Source organism: Rhodnius prolixus, unplaced genomic scaffold, assembly GCF_049639745.1.
Source record: "Rhodnius prolixus isolate KJV_2025 unplaced genomic scaffold, Rpr scaffold_2, whole genome shotgun sequence".
Lineage (NCBI taxonomy): Eukaryota > Metazoa > Arthropoda > Insecta > Hemiptera > Reduviidae > Rhodnius > Rhodnius prolixus.
The window spans coordinates 13,040,774-13,060,526 of record NW_027411592.1 but is presented as its reverse complement, the minus strand read 5'-3'; the positions used below and the strand labels follow the sequence as shown (position 1 = coordinate 13,060,526).

Here is a 19,753-nt window from a genome sequence, read left to right as displayed (position 1 = left end):
TGGAATAATGTAGAACAGTCGATAGTTGTAGTGTTTCGACTTAAAAAAAAAGCTTTATCCGCACACTTGACTTGCTGAAGAATGGAATACTGTATAACATTGATCACTCAGAAGAAAAGTGTCTTGAGCGATGAATCTTTATGATAAATCTCGACAACTGTTAATGGACAAAAGCCCGAAAACAATCAGTAAGAAGGAAAATCCAAAACTGCGGACCTCTAGCACGCTTCAATCATTTGGTAGTCTTCAGACAATCAGACAAAAAAGGTTCCTAATTAAAAATCAATCACCATTCAAACAGATAGTTGTTACTCAACAAATTACATGAATGAAAACCTACAGCATTTACACTATCAAACTACAACTTTAAAGAACATAATGTTGAACAGTCGATAGTTGTAGTGTTTCGACTTAAAAAAAAAGCTTTATCCGCACACTTGACTTGCTGAAGAATGGAATACTGTATAACATTGATCACTCAGAAGAAAAGTGTCTTGAGCGATGAATCTTTAAGATAAATCTCGACAACTGTTAATGGACAAAAGCCCGAAAACAATCAGTAAGAAGGAAAATCCAAAACTGCGGACCTCTAGCACGCTTCAATCATTTGGTAGTCTTCACACAATCAGACAAAAAAGGTTCCTAATTGAAAATCAATCACCATTCAAACAGATAGTTGTTACTCAACAAATTACATGAATGAAAACCTACAGCATTTACACTATCAAACTACAACTTTAAAGAACATCATGTTTCAATGTTTTTATCTAATCTAAACCGATGTCTAGGAAGGAAATTTGTAGATAAACAACTCTTTGCATGTTGTTGGCGACTAATGAACTAGTATAACTTTGGTTATAAGTCGGCTACTGTATATTATTTAAACAATTTAATAAAAAATTTCTATAATTCATGCATTGAACAAAATACATTAAAAAGAAAAAGAATATATACGTTGTCTTTATCAATTGCTCATATTCAGGTCATCCAACGATAATACTTCTTTTTTAAGTGCCATTTCACAAGCCAAGAACCTTTTGCTTTAAAACATTGTTTTTTTGACAGAAAAAAAATTCAAATAAATGAACATTAGAGATAACCTGTTTTCATATTTTTTCGCTTCGTTTTAACGGTTTAATTTTTTCACGTTTATTAAGCGTGCAAATGAACAACTAAAAACAATTGTGGTTTCTGACTACAAATATTTAGAATCCAAATTTTAATTTTTTTTTTACTAGTTGACTCAACGTCCTTGACTTTTAAGAGCAGCACCTATCTTTTTCACAAACAAAAGGTTTAAAATTATAGACTCGCGTTTCTATCAGACAGCTCCAAGAGGAGTGGGAGCCGGAATTAATCCGAAGTAAAATATCTATTTAGTGTTAGTCACTAACGCACAGCTAATTTTATCATCTGTGCAGCTGAGATCGAAGTAAGGAAACATGCATCATAATTCCAGTGTTTCAACAAGCAATTAGTTCCTACCAAGTTTGGTGGTGACAATGCATAAGCTCCTGACTGGGACATAAAGGCGCAAGGCTCTCTACCTTTCTGTATTCAATTCCTTGAATATGCTATCATAAAACTCATCTGAATGAGAGAAGGAACCAGGAGTAAGGCAGAGCATTGCTCCGAAGATCCTCCTGAGTTATGGCTGACACTAGTTATGAGTGCAAACTCGAGAATGTTTGGAAGTACATAGCTCGGAATACTTCATTCTCTAATTTCTTTCACTCGGAATAAGTGGTCTGGACTAGACAAAATACGAATCGGAGGCAGAAGGAGGCACAAGATACGAGAGAACAATCTCTTGAATAAGGTCCGCCAGTCCAGAATATTTATACAACAACTAATTACATTTTTTTCGTCCTAGAGAGTCCACTTAGGAAGTATTTATTCAATTATAAAATATCTGAACTAACTGAACTTAAATAAATAAAAACAAAATGGTATTTTAAAATAACTGCGTTATGTAGCGGTCGTTAACCATAAACCAATAACTTTTACTTAACCTTACTGATAAGAAAATGCTTATCGAATAAGTTAACTTTATCTACACCCTAGACTGCTTGGTAAGCATGAAAAATGAAATATATTACAGAGAAAACTATTTCATTATTTCCATTTTTTCATTACGCCTTTATTTACGTATTTAAAAATAATAATAATAATAATATGAAAACTGCCAGTATCTTATTAGACGATCAAATCAAATATTCCATTTAAGAGAATTCACTATTTTTATATTTAGAAAATCATTTGGCGGGATGACACATTACTTTCATGTGCTACAAGACTCAAGTTTCTAACTTGCACAAAGCATATTGAACTTTTTCAAGGCTGAAAAACCCGTACATTAGGCTGAAGATGGAAGAAAAGCATACCCATCATCCATCTTAAATAATTTAAACATATTTTCCTAGAAAACCAATGTTTTAACTAAAATTTATAAATCTACGTGTCCGTAATGTCTACTTGAAGTTTAATCGACATGAAAATAATTTCGGGTTTTCCTCCCATGAGATTTTTTGGAAACGATCACTGTAAACATGAGACTTGCGCAAATGATGTAGGTTGGTTTTTATTTCTAAAAATCTTTTTGTTAAAATCATCTGGGAAGTTTCAGAGTAAGATATTAATAGTTCATATAAGTTTCTGCGAGTTCAATAGAAATAGAAGGGAGAAGTCAAGAGAGTGTATTCATAATCCATGGTACAGCCTGGTCTTGAATCCTAAGAGAGAATTTAAAACTAGTCCGATACCGTTTTTTAAAAAAAGAAAAACAAACTCATTTAACTGGGGAGTACTAACCGTTATTAGAAAAGAATTTCGTTTATTTCAAAATATTATTTTTGAATAAAAAAATTTGAAACCGTCCGGTTATGTTAGTGGTGATAAGTATAAGCAACCACATCCGATTTTAATCTAACTACACTAAAATTCTGCATTACAATAACATTTTTCCATTCAAATGTAATGATTGAATATATTTTTTTTTTTACATGAAGGTCTACTGCAATAATTAGCCAGCGCAGCAAATATTGGCTACATTATATTCATTATATTGATAAAAAATAGAATAAATAACAAAAATCTAAAAAGTAAATATTTATTTCAACGGATTAATGGAATTGTACTAAATAGATAGGTTAATATGAATCCATTTAATCACCTAATTCTTACTTTTGGTTTGTATATGTTGAGATAAGTAACAGCGTAGATAATAAAAGTAACTTTTTTTTGCTATTTAAAAAGAACTAACTGTAATTATTTATACTTCTTCACATGTATCAGTTACTGAGTGACTAATTGGGAACCTACAGGACAAGTTTTGTAGAACAACGTTCCCATAACGGTACCCTGGACCATTTAAACAACAAAACAATTAAAATGTGTAGGAGTGATTTGTTTGGTATTTGGCAACACGAGCCAATATTTATTTGAGAGATTTGATTTTGTTTAAACTGAGAACAACGATATTTTTCTTCTTTTTTTTTTATTCTTTAATTTGTGCTACAATCAGTGCAGTTTATTTATTGACGATATACGAATACGTAAGTAGCAACAATAACATAGAATAGTAGTAGATTTTTTTAGATTTAGACGGGCGGGACTGGACCAATACCCCACGGCACCGCAGCCACAAGAGGCTTATTGTGCCTTCCCTCTAAATCTAGTAGGTGAAACCTCCCCTTTTAAGAAGGTTGAGGGCTTTCCCTAACAGTTCCTTCTACGCTATAATCTCCTTTGGTCTCAAAGTCCCAAAGATGTCGTAGCGCAGTCTCTCGATTGCAACGCAATCGAATAACAGGTGAGAGGCCGTTTCCTCCACTTCCTGGCACAAACTGCACAACGGTTCCGAGCTAATAAGCCCTAATTTGTGCAGGTGCTTTCTGAACCTACCGTGCCGTGTGAATAGGCCCTTAATCAGAGTGATCTGATTCCTGCCCAAGTCCAAAGTCTCTTTGGTTCTATGTTTGCACAGCAAGGGCATAACACTCTTGCTGTGTTTGACAACAGGAAGCATCACCCAGTTCTTTTTGTGTTCTCTCCAGATCCAATCTCTGAGAGCCTCACAAACTGCACCCGTGGTAATCCCCAGGACAGGCTCCGGGCCAATGAAAGGAGTGTTGGCTCCATTCCTGGCCAGTAGATCAGCTGTCTCATTCCCCTTAATCCCCCACATGACCCGGTACCCATTCTAACCGAACTTTATTGTGCCGAGCCATTAGTTCTAGGGCCTTTCTGCATTCCCGGACCAGGGAAGAGGTAGTTCTGAAGGAGACAATGGCCTTCAGCGCGGCCTGGCTGTCCAAAAAGATGGAATAGTAGTAAATACAAACAAGTGGAGAAGTTTCCCAGGGGTAACACTCTAATTAGTCACTTTCTTCATTAAAGAGGAGATCACGGGCTACTGTCTCATTAAAGATATCTTGTTGGATTGTCAAGAAGAAAAAAAAAGTTTGCAAACAAAAAAAAATAGTTCTGTTTAGCAGTGTTTTTGGAGAAGATTGTTTCCAGAACAAGATGCGCGCTTCACATTACGATTCGAATCTAAAAATACAAATATGTTTATTATTATGTGTAAAATAGATCTTTGTATTCTGGCTATGTATTAACTAATCATTGATCATTGTGCTATTTATCTTGTATGGATCGGATAAAGATGACAACTAAATAATATTAAGAAAACGAACTGATTATTTATTAAAATTATTATTATTTTTTTTTAATTTGGAATTCTGGAAGCCTCACACTACCTGAACAGATATTGACGTTTCAAAGTGTACTAAACCATCAATTCACCAGTGTAAGGCTGGTCATAAGAATAAAACAAAGCCCAAGAAAACTATTCTTCAAAATTTTGATAAATGCAGGAACCTATGTTGTTTTTTATGCATAATAAAGAGAAGATTTTTTTTTTTAAATTACAGAATTCTGTGCATGAAAATTTAAGGTTCTATTCTTAAAATTGTATTTACCCAGAAACATAAAAAAATTAAAGGCAGCAGAAATTAATAGCAAATGTGGTAGCGAGAACTGTGGACAGAACGAAACATGCTCGTACATTAACTATTCTAGCAATGACTTAGACTCGAAAGGGTTTGGAAATTAGTAATGTACGGTATTTTATCAAACTATCTGATTCTAATTACCAGAAGAGGACCCTGTGTAGCCCCTATATTTCTGAGGAAAAAACCAGAATCATTGAATTCAACAATATTGAACAGTCAACTGCAATGATTCACTCTCTCAACATATAGAAGAACTACAATAGATACCAAATTGCCCATTTCAAATTTATAACACTAATTTTATTCCCAATTTGAAATTCTTCTTTTTAAATATTTTGATGATTTACAATTTCTTTTTTGTTAGTATTTAATTATTTTTAACAATTTTATATATAGTAGTAGCTGGTGAATATAAATATTTGGGCCCAGTGCTGTTAGTGCCGACATATAACGTTTATCACTATGAATATAATATTAAGTGATTATAAAATATATTTCTCTAATAATGAACGTCTTCATGTTATGCAAAAATTAAACATTTAGACATGGACGTAAGCGGCAGACGAACACAACAACGTCATATAAATTTATAACTTTATTGTTCATTTTTTTCTTCAATCAACATTTACTTTAACGTTGCAAAGGTGATTAATCATTCGCAAAAACATAAAAAATATGATCTAATATTTATATAAATATTGCGTTAAACTCAAAAATGGAATAATGTTCAAACATTGTTCTCTTTAATTGGTCGTTTCGTTGAAAAGGGGGAAAACTAGTGACCAATGACAAAGATTGCTAAATAAAATCGAGTGATGACGACAAAGTAATTCTTCAATCATATATCTTTACAGGACGGACAAGATAAGATAGCAGCTAAAAATATGTACCTCGCCATGTTTCAAATATATTTCGCAATGAGAAACGCCTTTTTTTTCTTAGAAAATGCATTAGAAATAGGGAAATTCTCTTCTTTTCTTAACAAATCTTTTCTAAAAAAAATCATTTCTTAACTAATTCAAGGCAAAATACTTGTTTTATGAATGTAATATGGACTTTTCACCAAAAACTGAACTTACGAAGGTAACTAACATCAAAGTCACAGATTTATAAGAAATTAAAAATGACTTAAAACAACTTTTTTTTATAAATATAGGAAGAATGTTTTTAACCAAAACTAGTGGATATTTTAAGAAATCATGCCCAATTATTACTAGCAGAAAGTTGCAATAATTAAGTTTACAGAAAATCGATGCAATCAAATTACATTGTAAATCAACAAATGAGAAAAATTATTTTGGCATCTCATGCTGCTGATATGGACCAAAATCTCCTTAATTTAAATATTTATCACGAAGCATTATCACAATAATTATGATCACAAAGTATTATAGTTGGGATACTATTGATAGAAGCACTGAAAGTATTGACTTGAACGAACAATAAAAGATTTTTTGTAAGTTAATATTTACACAATTAAGTTCAGTTATATTATTTGTAACAATTTAGGACATATTTAAGTGAAATGACAAAATAGTCACCAATTTACTTTGAGAATTATTAATTAATTTGGTTACAGCAGTACCCTTTAAATTTTGACTTTTCTGAAGTTTAATTTTAATTTTGATTTTGTTCATTTTGCCATTTAATATTTTTGGGGTAAAAACTCCCAGTAAAGGTGTAAAGCTTATAAAAAATAAATTATAATAATGAATGCAACAAATTTCGATGGTTATAATAATAATCATTAAAAAATAATGGTTAATGTGCAAACAAGACCACAAAAACAATAAATAAATAATAATTAGTTTTAATAACTTTCCAAAATTTATTTCATCTTTAAATTTTACTAAAAAGCTTCAGATAAATGAACTTTAATGTTCTTTTTTTGAATCTGTTCTTATTGGCTGATAATTGCATTGTAAATTAGGTTACAAATGAAGCTAATAAATTTCTCTGTATTAAAATTATGCTCGACAATAAAAACAACAGTAACTCTTAATATAGAGAATTTTTCTACGAAATTCTGTAAAAATGACAAGATAAAATAAATAAATAATAAAAAATATATGCTCGAAAAGTAAACCTAGCGCCAAATTGACGAACTCATTTTTCTTAGAATTGCCTTAAAAAGAAATTTTTTCTTTGGGGAAAATTGCCTTAAGAATTATAATCCCAATTCAAAGAATTGATCAACGTTCTTTGAATAGTTGTTAGCCTTTTTTATCTTATCTATAGCAGACGTTACGTGCAATGAAAGCACTTCAAACTAAGCAAGCTCGGTCATAACTTTTACTTTTTTTAAAAATTGTTATTTGCTGTAGAGGAAAACGGATCGGCAATAATTTTTAGGCCGCTTGCCGAACTTGCTGGCATTATTCCCACCTATCAACACATGGCATGCAATCAGTTGGGATCGGCACAAATGAGCGATCTGTCGGACACTTTCAATTAGATTCCAGCTCAGAGACATCAATATAATAAGCTGCCTATAAAAATACCAATCTTATAGACGAGTTTGACTTGATTCATCTCCATAAACTTCTAAAGTAAAAATTGGTTCAAATAAAATTTTAAGAATTCCTGATTAGTAGGTTAGGCTGTCATAGCAAACAAACTTAAGAAGTTATGGATCAAAAAGATTTTGTTAGCCCCAGTGATAGCATTGATTTGAGACGTTCTGTAGTTACATGGGTCAATTAGTATGAACCACTTTTGCAACTAATCATTTATTTTTAGTAAAATAAGAAAAAAAATCACTGAAAACTGACACCCGCTGAAACTTTTTTGTGGTCGAGAAGTCAAAGAAACTGAGAAAGCAATTAAGAAATATTATACCTGTAAATTATTAATTATTTAACAATTTACAAGGTTGCAACAATTGTTCAAAGCAAAATCTAAATTTTCTTGAATTTGCATTACTTTTATTAAAATGTGTCAGATTTGTATGTCTTCTGTAACGGACTTGTATAACAAACATTGAAGTAATTATAATTACAATTTCATACTGTAAGCGATTAGAATAATGCTCAATGAGGAAAAGGAATAGCTGAGTGGTTAACGAATACTGGATTGCAACGCGGAGATCACGGGTTCGAATCCAGCTGCTTGGCTTTTAGATTTTCTCTTCCTACCAACTTTCTTACAGTTCAATGATGATAGGTAGTGTTGTCTGTTATGAGAGAACACCGTCTGGAAGTTGGCAGAGCATTGAAAAAAGTTCCGGACGCCAAAAACCTCAGATATTGACGCGCCTTAGGTACAAAACTAATAATAATAATGCTCAATGATTGTGGCTACAAAATGTCATTGTGGCTACAAAATGTCATTGTGGCTACAAAATGTCATTGTGGCTACAAAATGTCATTGATGACCGAAAGATTCTTTTTATAAATAAATAATGATTGAACATCTTAAACATTAATTGAAATATCTTTAAGAAGTGAAAAAGATAAGATAAAACATTGACGATATATGCATTAATGAATACCTCTTAAATTTTAAGGTAAATTACTTCTTTGCTTTTATGAATAAAATCTTCTATCCCGATTTCCGTTGTTTTTAAGTAGATGAATTAATGTTCATACATATTATAATAGGTATTTTTTTTTTTTAAACAAAAATAGAAAATATTTCAATCGAAAGCACGTTTTACAGCATTCAATTTTAAACAGAAAATGCCCACTTTAGACAATAAAAAATATCACTGAAACAAATTTTCTCAAATTGAAATAAAGAATGGACCGATTAGATTGCAAGAAAGCTGCGGAATCCCAGCGAAACAACTTACTATCCTCCTCCGCAACGTGAAATAGTGTGAAGGATACGTACCTACTTACTTTTAAGTACATTTGAAAATTATAATTTTAATAAGAACAAAGAAATCTGTATATGTCTGATTTCATCCTACTCAGCGCCTCAGCGAGACCATTTTCTAAACAAATGATTTGACAACAAAAGAAGAAAAAAAAATATGCTGCAACTACATTTAAATTATAAAATGCATCTACGCATTTTTATAAATGTAAAAAATATATTTTGTACATACAAAAGGAAGAGACACTAAAAGAGAAAAAGAATAAACTTTATCGTATATCAAAGGAAATACTTTTGTTTTTCAATCATCACTAAAATCAGCAAGTTCAAAGTAATAATTATTGGCAAATTAATAAGGGTAAGAATTTGCAAAATCTCTAACAATTTTTTACGTTCAGAATTTCAACCTGAATTACGGGGAAATAAAAAGCATTATGAAAAGTGTTATTATAATAACTAGGGAACGGATTCGTATGTATTTACATATTTTTTTCTAGGCAATTTACACACGTTTTTCAACTAGAAGTATTCATACTGACACTTTTTAAGCCGTTTGAGTCTACTTTTATTTCACATATTTGGATGTTATCGCATATTTATACATATTTGATTAAAATAAATAAATATTTCTACACATTTAATTAAAATATGTACATATTTTTTCATATTTTTCATTTTGGGCATATTTTCATAATTGGGAGGTGGTTGACAGGAACTGTGAACCACAGACTGTAGGGCTGTGAATCACAGTGGGTACAATGGTTATTGTAATTTACACAGAATGCTGCTAAACACTGACGGGCACTTGTTAGTTCTTTGAAGTTGTCTGACGTTGTCTGTTCTTTCAGCTCGTTCGTTGAAGTGTCAAATTCATTTCGTTCGGTCACTTAGTGTATTCTTTTTTGGGTGAAATGCCACGAACATCGGCCTCAAACCATCAACTGGTTGCTAAATATCTTCGCGAGTTTCTAGCAGAACTTTTTCGAAGTGATGGAGACATTTTGTACTGCACAGCTTGTGACAAGCGCGTTTCTTGCTCTCAACGTTCCCAAGTTACCCAACATATTGCCACCGGATCGCACATAGAGAATAAAAACAGAAAGAAAGAGAGGACGTCCTATCAAGCCTTCCTTACATCTCCATCATCAAGTAAGTCTACTCTGAGTACAGATCTGTGTCGGGCTTTGGTTAGAGCAGATATCCCTTTCCACAAACTTAAAAATCCTCATTTCAAAGGATTTTAGTCGTTACAAGTCCATCTTACGCCCAGATCGTCGTCATTTTACGTTCCAACATTTGAAATTTCATGTGGTTGCAAACAATTTCGAAGAGTGAAGTTTTCAAAATTGAAAATTTAACAAATCTTTTTATAAATAGTAAAAATGTTCTTTGTTGTATAAATCATTATAACTTGTAAAAACAAATTATTTTGTTCCTAATAAATTATTATAAATTGTAAAAATGTTCTTTTCTTGTATAAATAATTATAACTTGCCCCCCCCCAAAAAAATTCCATTTTCATAAAAAAAAATGTCCATTTTACTTAAATATTCCAGAAAATATTTTAAGAAAATCACATATTCTCCACATAATTGACGAAAATAAATGCATATTTTAATTAAATATTTGGCATTTTTAAATACATAAAAATCCGTTCCTTAATAATAACCAATTATAAACGAATGTAAAAAACTAATCACTTTTCTTTTAACAAAAGGAAAATTCAAAAGATGCAATTAAATTAAAATTGAACAATAAATATGATACGCAGTTTATAGGCGGCTGTTAAAAAAAGAAATTTTTAGTTTCTTTAGCGATTAATGCGATTGCAGCATTTATAATAATAAAAAAAAATGTATTGTTTTCAAGTAGAAGGGATGGTTTTAAAAGACAATATTTTTTTAATTGTACAACACTTTGAATAAATGGAACAATAAAAATGGCAATGTTGCTTAATTATTTCTTTTTATTACATGCTTTCCTCATGGTCTTTTTGTTTATTTTTGTAGAGACAATTTTGGTTAAGAATAATTTTATCACTTATGTTTCAACTTTCACTTGCTGTTAGTGAAGCGATGTACGGGTTTCCATGTGAGTTTATACAAAAATTAATGTAATGGTTTTTTACTAAGTGATGCGATTGTGTGGATTACGTGTTCGATATCTCATTCCACAGAGAGACTCAAATTTGTTGGCAATTCATCAAATTGCTGGAAAAAAGAAAATTACAAAGAATGAAATCGATGGTGATGCGATTCAACTGGTCATGAAAGATAAACGTTCTTTTAGGCTTCACACGAACCTCAAATTGACTTTAAACTGATGTAAGCGTCTTAAACTTGAATTATTTTTTTTTAAAAACACACACTGAAAATGAAATAAGATAGTTGAACGGAAATCACTCAAAAAGAAAAAGAAATATAAACAAAAAGTGTTTGTTACACAAAGAAGTATTACAGAAGGGAATATTTGCGGCCAACAAAAACTGCTGACAAAGACGCTGTTGTCGTCCCCTACTTCTTCATAAGTTACAGACCATGTGAAAGAGGACAGTGCAGAACTGAGGAGGGGTAGACAGTGGAAGTTTCCATCGTCAGAAGATCGGTCTCTTCGCCACGCAACAATGCATCCTAACCTTTCTCTCTACTCCATACTTGGAAACACATGTTTTCTTTTTACGCTGACTCTTTTATAAATCAAACTTGATTATATCATAATAGAGCTCTTTAGGTATTGAACACAAAATTATTTTCATTTTTATTAGAAACGGATGGGAAAACGGGGCTAAAAATACTCTGGTATTTTCAATAAACCAGTTTTTGAATTTTCACCTGTCCACACCTTTACCTCAGATTATTAGAGAATAATTATTTTGATTTATAGGTACGTGACAATATTTTTAGGACTATTATAGTTTGTATTAGATGTAAGTAAGTTTTTAGAGGATTATTTTCGTAACTAAATAAAATAACTATAAGGTAAAATGATACACTAAGAAGTTCCTTTCAGTAAGTTAAGCCTTGGTTTCAGGGCGGTAAAGACCTAATGGATTGACAAAGACCTTTTAGTTTTTCAGACAGATCATGGAAAGAGATAAGAACTAAATCAAGCTCAAGTTCAACGCCAACAGACAGACACTCCTCAGTAGTAATGATTTGTGTTCAGTCTCCTGAAGAATCCAAACATTCCTGGAAAAATACAAGCTTACTCCTTAGGAAAAGGTGAACAAAGCCATCAGCATTTCAGATCCTTGGCGTGGCTAAACACGTCCTCCATCATCACGTAATGCCAAAATTACGCAGGTGTTAAATTAATTCGGTTTAGCTCAACATGATTTACAGCTGACTACAATTTGAGTCCGTACACATTAACATTTACAGGAAACAATGTAATTCTTGAAGGAATTTACGCTTTGAAGTTATTCTTAAAAAGTAGGAAAGGTTTTACCTTCAAGTGAGCTTTTTATTCAATAAAATCGTTAAAAAAAGAGTTTATGAAAAGCCGAGAGTAGCAATCAGTTGATTAATTTCTAATTCAACTTCGATAAGAGATGTGATGTGTTACCCAAAACAGAAGAATAATTCCACTTTTTTGAGGTTTACCTCTTACGGGATATTTTGTTCGAACCTGGAGAAAACATTCGCAACGAACATTTAATTCTTATTCAAAACGAGTAATTTTGGTAAAATCACTAATTTTAAAAACTGGAACTATGCTTTTCTATAATTTGGGACAGTAGAAAGTAGAAACCAACCTATTGCAACAAGCCAAGTCTAACTCTACTAGATGAATTTCGCCCTAATTCATTTTACTATCGTTCCGTATCTAGTTACATCAAAACTGGTGCCTATATTAAACACATATTCTCTAATTTTTATTTTTATTTACTTTTTTTAAATTAATTTAAGTGCTCATTCGCCTTCATACGTTCTATTGTATTATTTCTACCATCTTTTTTCTTTTTTATGATCTGATTTAAATACTTTTTGTGATTTTTTACACTAATAAATACATGGTTTCACATCAGGTTAACGAATAACTATTAAGGAAGCGGTTACCCGTTATAACAAACCAGTATGATAACTTTATCACTAAATTAACAGCACTGGCGCCCAACCCGTGACGCATTTCTGGTAGGAAACAGAACACTAATTTTGGACTATACAAAGTGAATAAAACAAAACACTTGTCCAAAATACATATTCTTGGAGAGATTAGACTATTCCCGGATATGTTTACTTTGTACTGTTACAATTGCTAAATAAAGATAAATATTGAGTATTGCATTGTATCGTTTAATGGCGAAATAATGTCATTTAAAACCAATCAAACTTGACTATTAATAATATTCAGGTACAATTTAATTTAAAGCAAGTTTCTTTTGAAATCTGCCAAAGAAAGAATATGGCGTCAAGAAACACATCTTTATATCAATACCGCTGGTGGTTCCAGAAGAGAAGGAAATATGTTGAACCTCTGGCGATTTCTAATATTTCAGGTCAGCTCTTCATCGCGGTCTCTTTGTTCTTCATTTTACCATCTTTCAATTCAGCAGCCCCACTTATCCAAGAATGGTGTAATTTCTTTTATCTCTTTAAACAGTTTTAAAACTACCGCAATGCATTTATATAGATGCAATAGATGTTTTTATTACGGCACGTTCCTGTAAAGAAACGCGAGTACAAAGGTCTGTTACTGTAACTTACAGATCTACGAATGAAGGCAATAACAATAGAATATTATTTCTCTCATACTTTAAAAACTAGCAGGATTTTTAATGGATTAGCGTTACTAGGACTAGACAGCATTAAATTCAGGCATTGAAGGAAGCTTATCTCAAATTTTAGCAGCTAACCAATCGGTAATGTGTTCTCAACCAAAATTTTTATTCCAATATAGTAGGCACTGGACGCCAGTATTACATTCGAACACCACAAAACACGCTTATGCGCAGACTCTTAGATTTGTTACATGTGTCAGTAAATAAATTTTTTTAACAGTCAATTGTGTAAGTTAATTCTGGCATTTTTCTATTTCATTATTTGTAAATAATATCGCATTTAGAATTTCCTTCAATGTTTGCGACTAATTGGTTTTGTATTAGTTTTTTGGTAGGTTTATCCAAAAATATAATTTAGTCCTAACATTGGTCATTTTTTAAAAGTTACATTTATTTTTGCTGAGATGTATATTATTAATAAACATGCGTAAATACAGGCTTTAGACTACTTATAGACTCTTGCTAAGTCTAGAAAGGAACTTATTTACAAGTAGCTTAACTTTTAGATACTTCACGAATGCAAGTTTAATGGATTTTTGCGATATAACTTAAGTTTCGGAAGGTGTGAGATCTAGAGAAAACGTAAATTTTGAGATTCACATATGTTTCGTTAAGAATATTCGTTTGTAATGAAGAATAATGAAATCATGGGTTAATAAACACAACTTCCAGGAAGTACAATTCGCACAAAAAAAGAAAAAAAATGCTAGAAAATTCTATTAAATAAGAGTTACAAACTTGGAGAGCGCTATAAACCTCTACGAAATCCCAAAATAATACAAATCTTGCTTATACTCAGCGCTTTGTCAAAAATATGTTTTATTGCACAGTGAGAGCAAATGCGAGTATTTTTATAGATTAATTAAAAATAACATATAGCTTTGTTGCTTAACTGATATAATTCAAACTACACGTCTAACATGTGCAACGTGAATGTGGCAAATATTAATAAATCTGTTTCATTTTGGCAACAACAAACATTCATTGCATCATCCGGTACAAAGCAGACACGTGCAGCTTATTCGACAAGAAGTCTGCCAGATTCGGCTTAAATACTTATAATATTTTGCACTAATCTTTGGCCTTCAATTTCTTTCAATTTCCGGAGTTTGTAAGCGGATTAAACTTTAGCTTATCACCGAGTCCAAACAGTAAACATGAACACTTCCGGAAGCCTTTTTTTAAAGTAATCATGGATATGGTGTTCTTTAGCCAATAGCTCTCAATCTAAAAAAACTGTAATTTTAAATTCTACTTCGAAAACTGAAATTAACTCTTCAAGGTGTCTGGAATTCGGAAAAATATTTTATAAACATCGATGAAAAAGCGCATTTCAGCTACCAGAAAGGCAAATGGAAAAAGATTAGAATACTTTTTTGCATTATAATTGTTGCAAAAAAATTAAAATTACTGGTTTGAAAAGTTTTAATCAACGGCTTCTCTTGCAGGCCCTTAATATAACAAAGTTTCTTTTAAGTAGTTCTGTTCAAGAAAATGTCATTCATCTCGGTACTCTGTATGTAAAGGAACATATAAATCGATTTCATCAAAAATTAAAATGTACAAGAAATTCGGTCAAATTATTTGAAATAAATCGTTCCAAAATAACCTTAAACTTAAAATAAAAGGCTCACCATTTTTCATTTATTCTTAAAAAAAAGAAAAAAGAACTGGCTGCGGCTGTTGCCAAGAACTCTGTTTTAAATGGAAATCTAGTGTATGTTCCGAGAATTGAGGGTTGGATTTGTTATTGGATTAAAATGGATTTTGGAATAAAGGTAGCAGTTGATTTCAGATCCATTATGAAACCAATTCTGGTCGAGTAATTTTGGAATAAAGGTTCTTGATGAAGCTAGTGAAGAATTTAATTTATCAAATAAAGTTTTATGATTTTAAATTTGAAAGTTTCACAGTTTTTCAGATATTTTCATCCAAATATTTTTGAGAAGCGTTTAACTGAGGTTATCGATTGTTTTCTTTAAGTGCTCTGAATAGCGTTCCCTCGTTACAAGACAACATTGTCAGACAGAGATTCTCCGTTATACCCTGATTCATACTTACGCATCGCACCCTACAACATACAAACCCATACATATTTTCTCATACACCCTATTTAGGCTGTACCTCTACAATGCTCATTCATGAACAGCTAAATGAATGTGGTTATTTCACTTCGAGCATACCTTCTCTTCTTCTTTTTTTTTTTTCTAAGTAGTCATTACAACTATTGAAATAAAGTTTAACATAACCATTTCCATACTACTAAATCTTAACCAATAATTAGGCAATGTGAAAAGATTCAGAGTTTCATAAAGGTGTGAACTACAGACTGTTGTTTACAAAAGAAAAAGACCGCTAAGAATAGCGAGAAGAACTTATTGACTAATACCTACTCATAACGAGGAAATTATTATATAATAAATGCTTAGAAATAAATATAAAAGATGGTGTGTAGTTAAATGAACTGTTATAAGTTGGATGAGTAATCAATAACTGACTGCTGGCGTTGATGTTTACAAATGATGTACCTGGTTAAACTAGTGAACTGAGTGTGCGGTGAATGTGGATACAGACACACAGGTCAGCCACGGCCGTCTAGAGAATTTTATGAAAGAAAACTGGAGTGATTTGAACGGTCGGTACTGAATGAAATATTCTCCCACTATATCCCCCCCGTATTCCAATACACCCTCTCAAACAGAACGTTGGGGAATTTCCACTAAGTTAGTCATGCGGTTCTTTGCCCACTTTACTGTTCTAACCTTTCTGTTTATTTATAACTTCGTTCTTTTGATCCCAAGAAGTTCATCCGGTAATTTTCATTTTAGTAATATTTTCCGCGGAATTGAGGTTAAAAAAAAAATCCTTCACAATGATTAATGAATTAAAAAGAAATGTTATCACTAGGATTTTGAAGATGTTACTGTCGTCAACGTTTCTGATGCACTTCCGTTTCAGACTTAACTAGCAGGTACCCTGAATGAATATCCGAAACGGCCCTAAAATGAGTCTGAACTTCAGAATAACAATTACATATATTAGCTTAAGGTAATAATCTGAAGTAAGAGCTGTCAATATATACTGTTACTACCAAGTATAAACCTAGCATGCGACAAATGGATAAGCTACCAATCTGAAAATTAAGTATCTGATAATAATACCAATTAAAGAAGCTTATATATCGTATAGTTTTGTAATAAGCGAATCAGGTAATCCGTTAGAGATAACAGAAAATATAACCAATTGATATGACTACTTTTAAGGACCAATTTCATAAATACTTTTATTTAGAGACCTCAAGGATTCAAGTGTTGTGTTTAAGGTGGTAATTTCTACTTTAACCAGGTACTTCAGAATAAAAAAAAACCTCAAATTTAATGGATGCCTAACGAATACCCATTAATTTTAAAATTAGCCAATGAGATAATCCGTTGTAATCTTATCTCAAAAAAAGTTACCAATTGATTTCTATTGGTATTTCTCTAATTATAGACCTAGAGGTATTCGACCACTAATTTTATCATTTTTGTTTTATATTAGGACTAATTTACCGATTTGGGTCTTAATAAACTTCCACAAAAATTGTATTATTATCGAAGTAAGGGTAAAGGAAAATAAATACAATTAAGTTCCTTATGGAATTTAAATATCCAAATAATATTTTAAGGGATTAATCTCTAAAATGTTCTTCTAATGACATTCTCTTAATCTTTCAATTATTACAGATTATTTTTAAAAAGATAACTCCAACATAACGAACTAATCTTCCTTCTTCTTCCCAAAAGTAAAACAAAAGATCTAATTAAACCAGACCAAAATAAAAAAAAAGGACACATTCTTCAAATGTAGGCGAACCTTTTGCACGCTAACCTGTAACCGGCCCCAAAGGAATCAGTGACGTCATGGAAAAACACCGGGCTATAGTTAACTTGCTGAAGGTATGAAGCGCATGCGTTAACCATAGAGTGCACCCTAAACAGCTTGAAAGAAGCAATAAGGGGGAAGCGGTGCACCCAACGATTAAAGAAAGGGAGCAAAAGAAATTTAGTGCGTTTTCCGGCATTTTTAAAAATTTAATTTTTTGATTTATTAAAAACTAATTGTTTAAATTGTAGTTAAAAGCATTTTTTTTTTTTTTTTACAAGATAGAAACGATTAGGGCGACCAATATGAAATGCGTATAGAAAGTGACTGACACGCGACGACGGGTCCTGTCACTTACATCTGATAGAATTATTTTTAAAATTGTTTTAATCGAATTTAGAAAATCTAAAAAAATAAATAAAATAATCAACTTACGGAGTTAGATTTATGCAGAGGGGCCGAATCGACGGGATTATTCTTGCTCGTGGACATGACAAATTCTCACAGCGTACTGAACTTCTAGACTTGGTGAGATCGCATGGGGATAGAACTTACTACCTTCACTCACCCTATCACACTCTCTCTCTTCCCCCCTCGACCCTTGTACGATCGCCCCCACTCACCAAAAAAAAAACTGCCGGCCTCCCCTCCCTTGTCCTTCCTATAGCACATTTGAATTAACACACAGGAGAGATTCTGTGGCGCCTCTCTTGTTCTGGTGGGGATAATGCTCACAATGTACACAATTTTCTAGCTGTTGTTTATGTTGTGCTTGTAGTAGTACTGGTGGTGGAATTGTCTGTCTACAACAAAACATATTAAAATGTTAGCTAACGTGTCATTGTGTTAGAGTTAGATCGTTATCTTTACCGATCCACCCATTAAACAAATCGAATTAAACTTATTTCCTTCCGTTCAAAAAAAAATCTCGGCAGTTATCTGCTGGTGAGTCACACCTCTCGTCTAAGGACGATCTGATTCAAGTTACCTTCGCACATATTTACCATCACTCATACTCTATCAGTTTTCACACTACAGAAATCTCTTTACAGTAAATAGCAGGATAAATATTGAGGAAACACTGTAATGCTAATGTGCCGCACACAAATTAGCTTTTTCTTGTGTAATACCTCTTTTTTTTCCAGAGTTCAATTACCAGATTAGGTCCGACGTGGACGGAGGCTACTAGCCAACATACTATAGAATGATTTATTTTTTATATTAAATAAAATCAAAGGCCTAGTCCGGGAATCGAACCCAGTACCACAGTACATCTTAGCTTTGCAGGCCTTGCCTCTATCCGCACGGCTACCGTGGCGCTTCACTAAACGAGTTTTATTTACAATATTAGCTAAAGCGAATAGCTCCTTAATATCTGTGTCGGTACCAGAAGTGCCTAAGTCAATTTTTTCAATGTTTGTTTGTTTTTTGTCTTAAATGAATTATAATTCCCTAAAAACATTTTAATAAAAATTTAAACAATACATAATTAAATTTTAAATCCGTCCTTCTATTCATGAAGTGCCCAGGTCAATTTTAATTTTGTAAACACAATTTTATAAAAATAAAACGTGTCTAAGTTACTTTTCAATGTCACCTATGTTTTATGAAGGTAAGTTTCGCGATTCCAGTTGTTTCAAAACTATATTTCTTTTTTTACTAAGAGGTTTATGGGCCTATTCCTTGATACACTACAGTTGTGTTAATAAGAAGAATATGTATTAGGTTATTACATTTGAGTTGAAGGCAGAGGAGGTCAAGAAATCGCATTCTATTTGAAATAGTACATCCTAACTATTACCTACGGAATATTACTGAAATTGATATTTTTGCTGTACACGGGTAACCGAGAAATATTTATTTAATAGCCATGGTCACTTATAATAGAAAATTATAGAAAAAAAATGCCAGAAAATCTGTGATTAATAATACATTTCTGGAATCTGGTCACACGTATCTAGAAGCGGATACCGTTCACGCGGCTATTGAAAGAGTAAACAAGAAATACAACTGCTAAAACCAAGTAATACCAAGAAACTGAGCAAACTTAATAGATTAGTATTTATTAGATATTATTATTTAATGACTTACTGATGCAACTGTTCATCTATTCATGAATTTAATTTCTTTATACAACATTAAGGTCGACATTTTCATTGACTTGAAATAATAAGCATTCATCTGAATATTCATACTTATGAGGCCAGTCCTCTGGCCCTAGACAACAAGGGGATGTAATATTCAAAAACGTGGTTAGAAAACCTTCGACTTGCAAAAA

The 19,753-nt window shown here is 32.1% G+C and overlaps 1 protein-coding gene across 1 annotated transcript in view; it reads right to left on the bottom strand.

Annotated features, from left to right (window-relative positions):
* Positions 1 to 18,070, bottom strand: part of LOC141448985 (proton-coupled amino acid transporter-like protein acs) — a 52,737-nt gene extending 34,667 nt beyond the window's left edge. Inside the window, exon 1 of the mRNA XM_074117934.1 lies at positions 17,911 to 18,070. Coding sequence (XP_073974035.1) covers positions 17,911 to 17,967 — 57 coding nt within the window. The 5' untranslated portion in view covers positions 17,968 to 18,070. The remainder of the gene's footprint in view (positions 1 to 17,910) is intronic.
* Between the last annotated feature and the right edge of the window lie 1,683 nt (positions 18,071 to 19,753).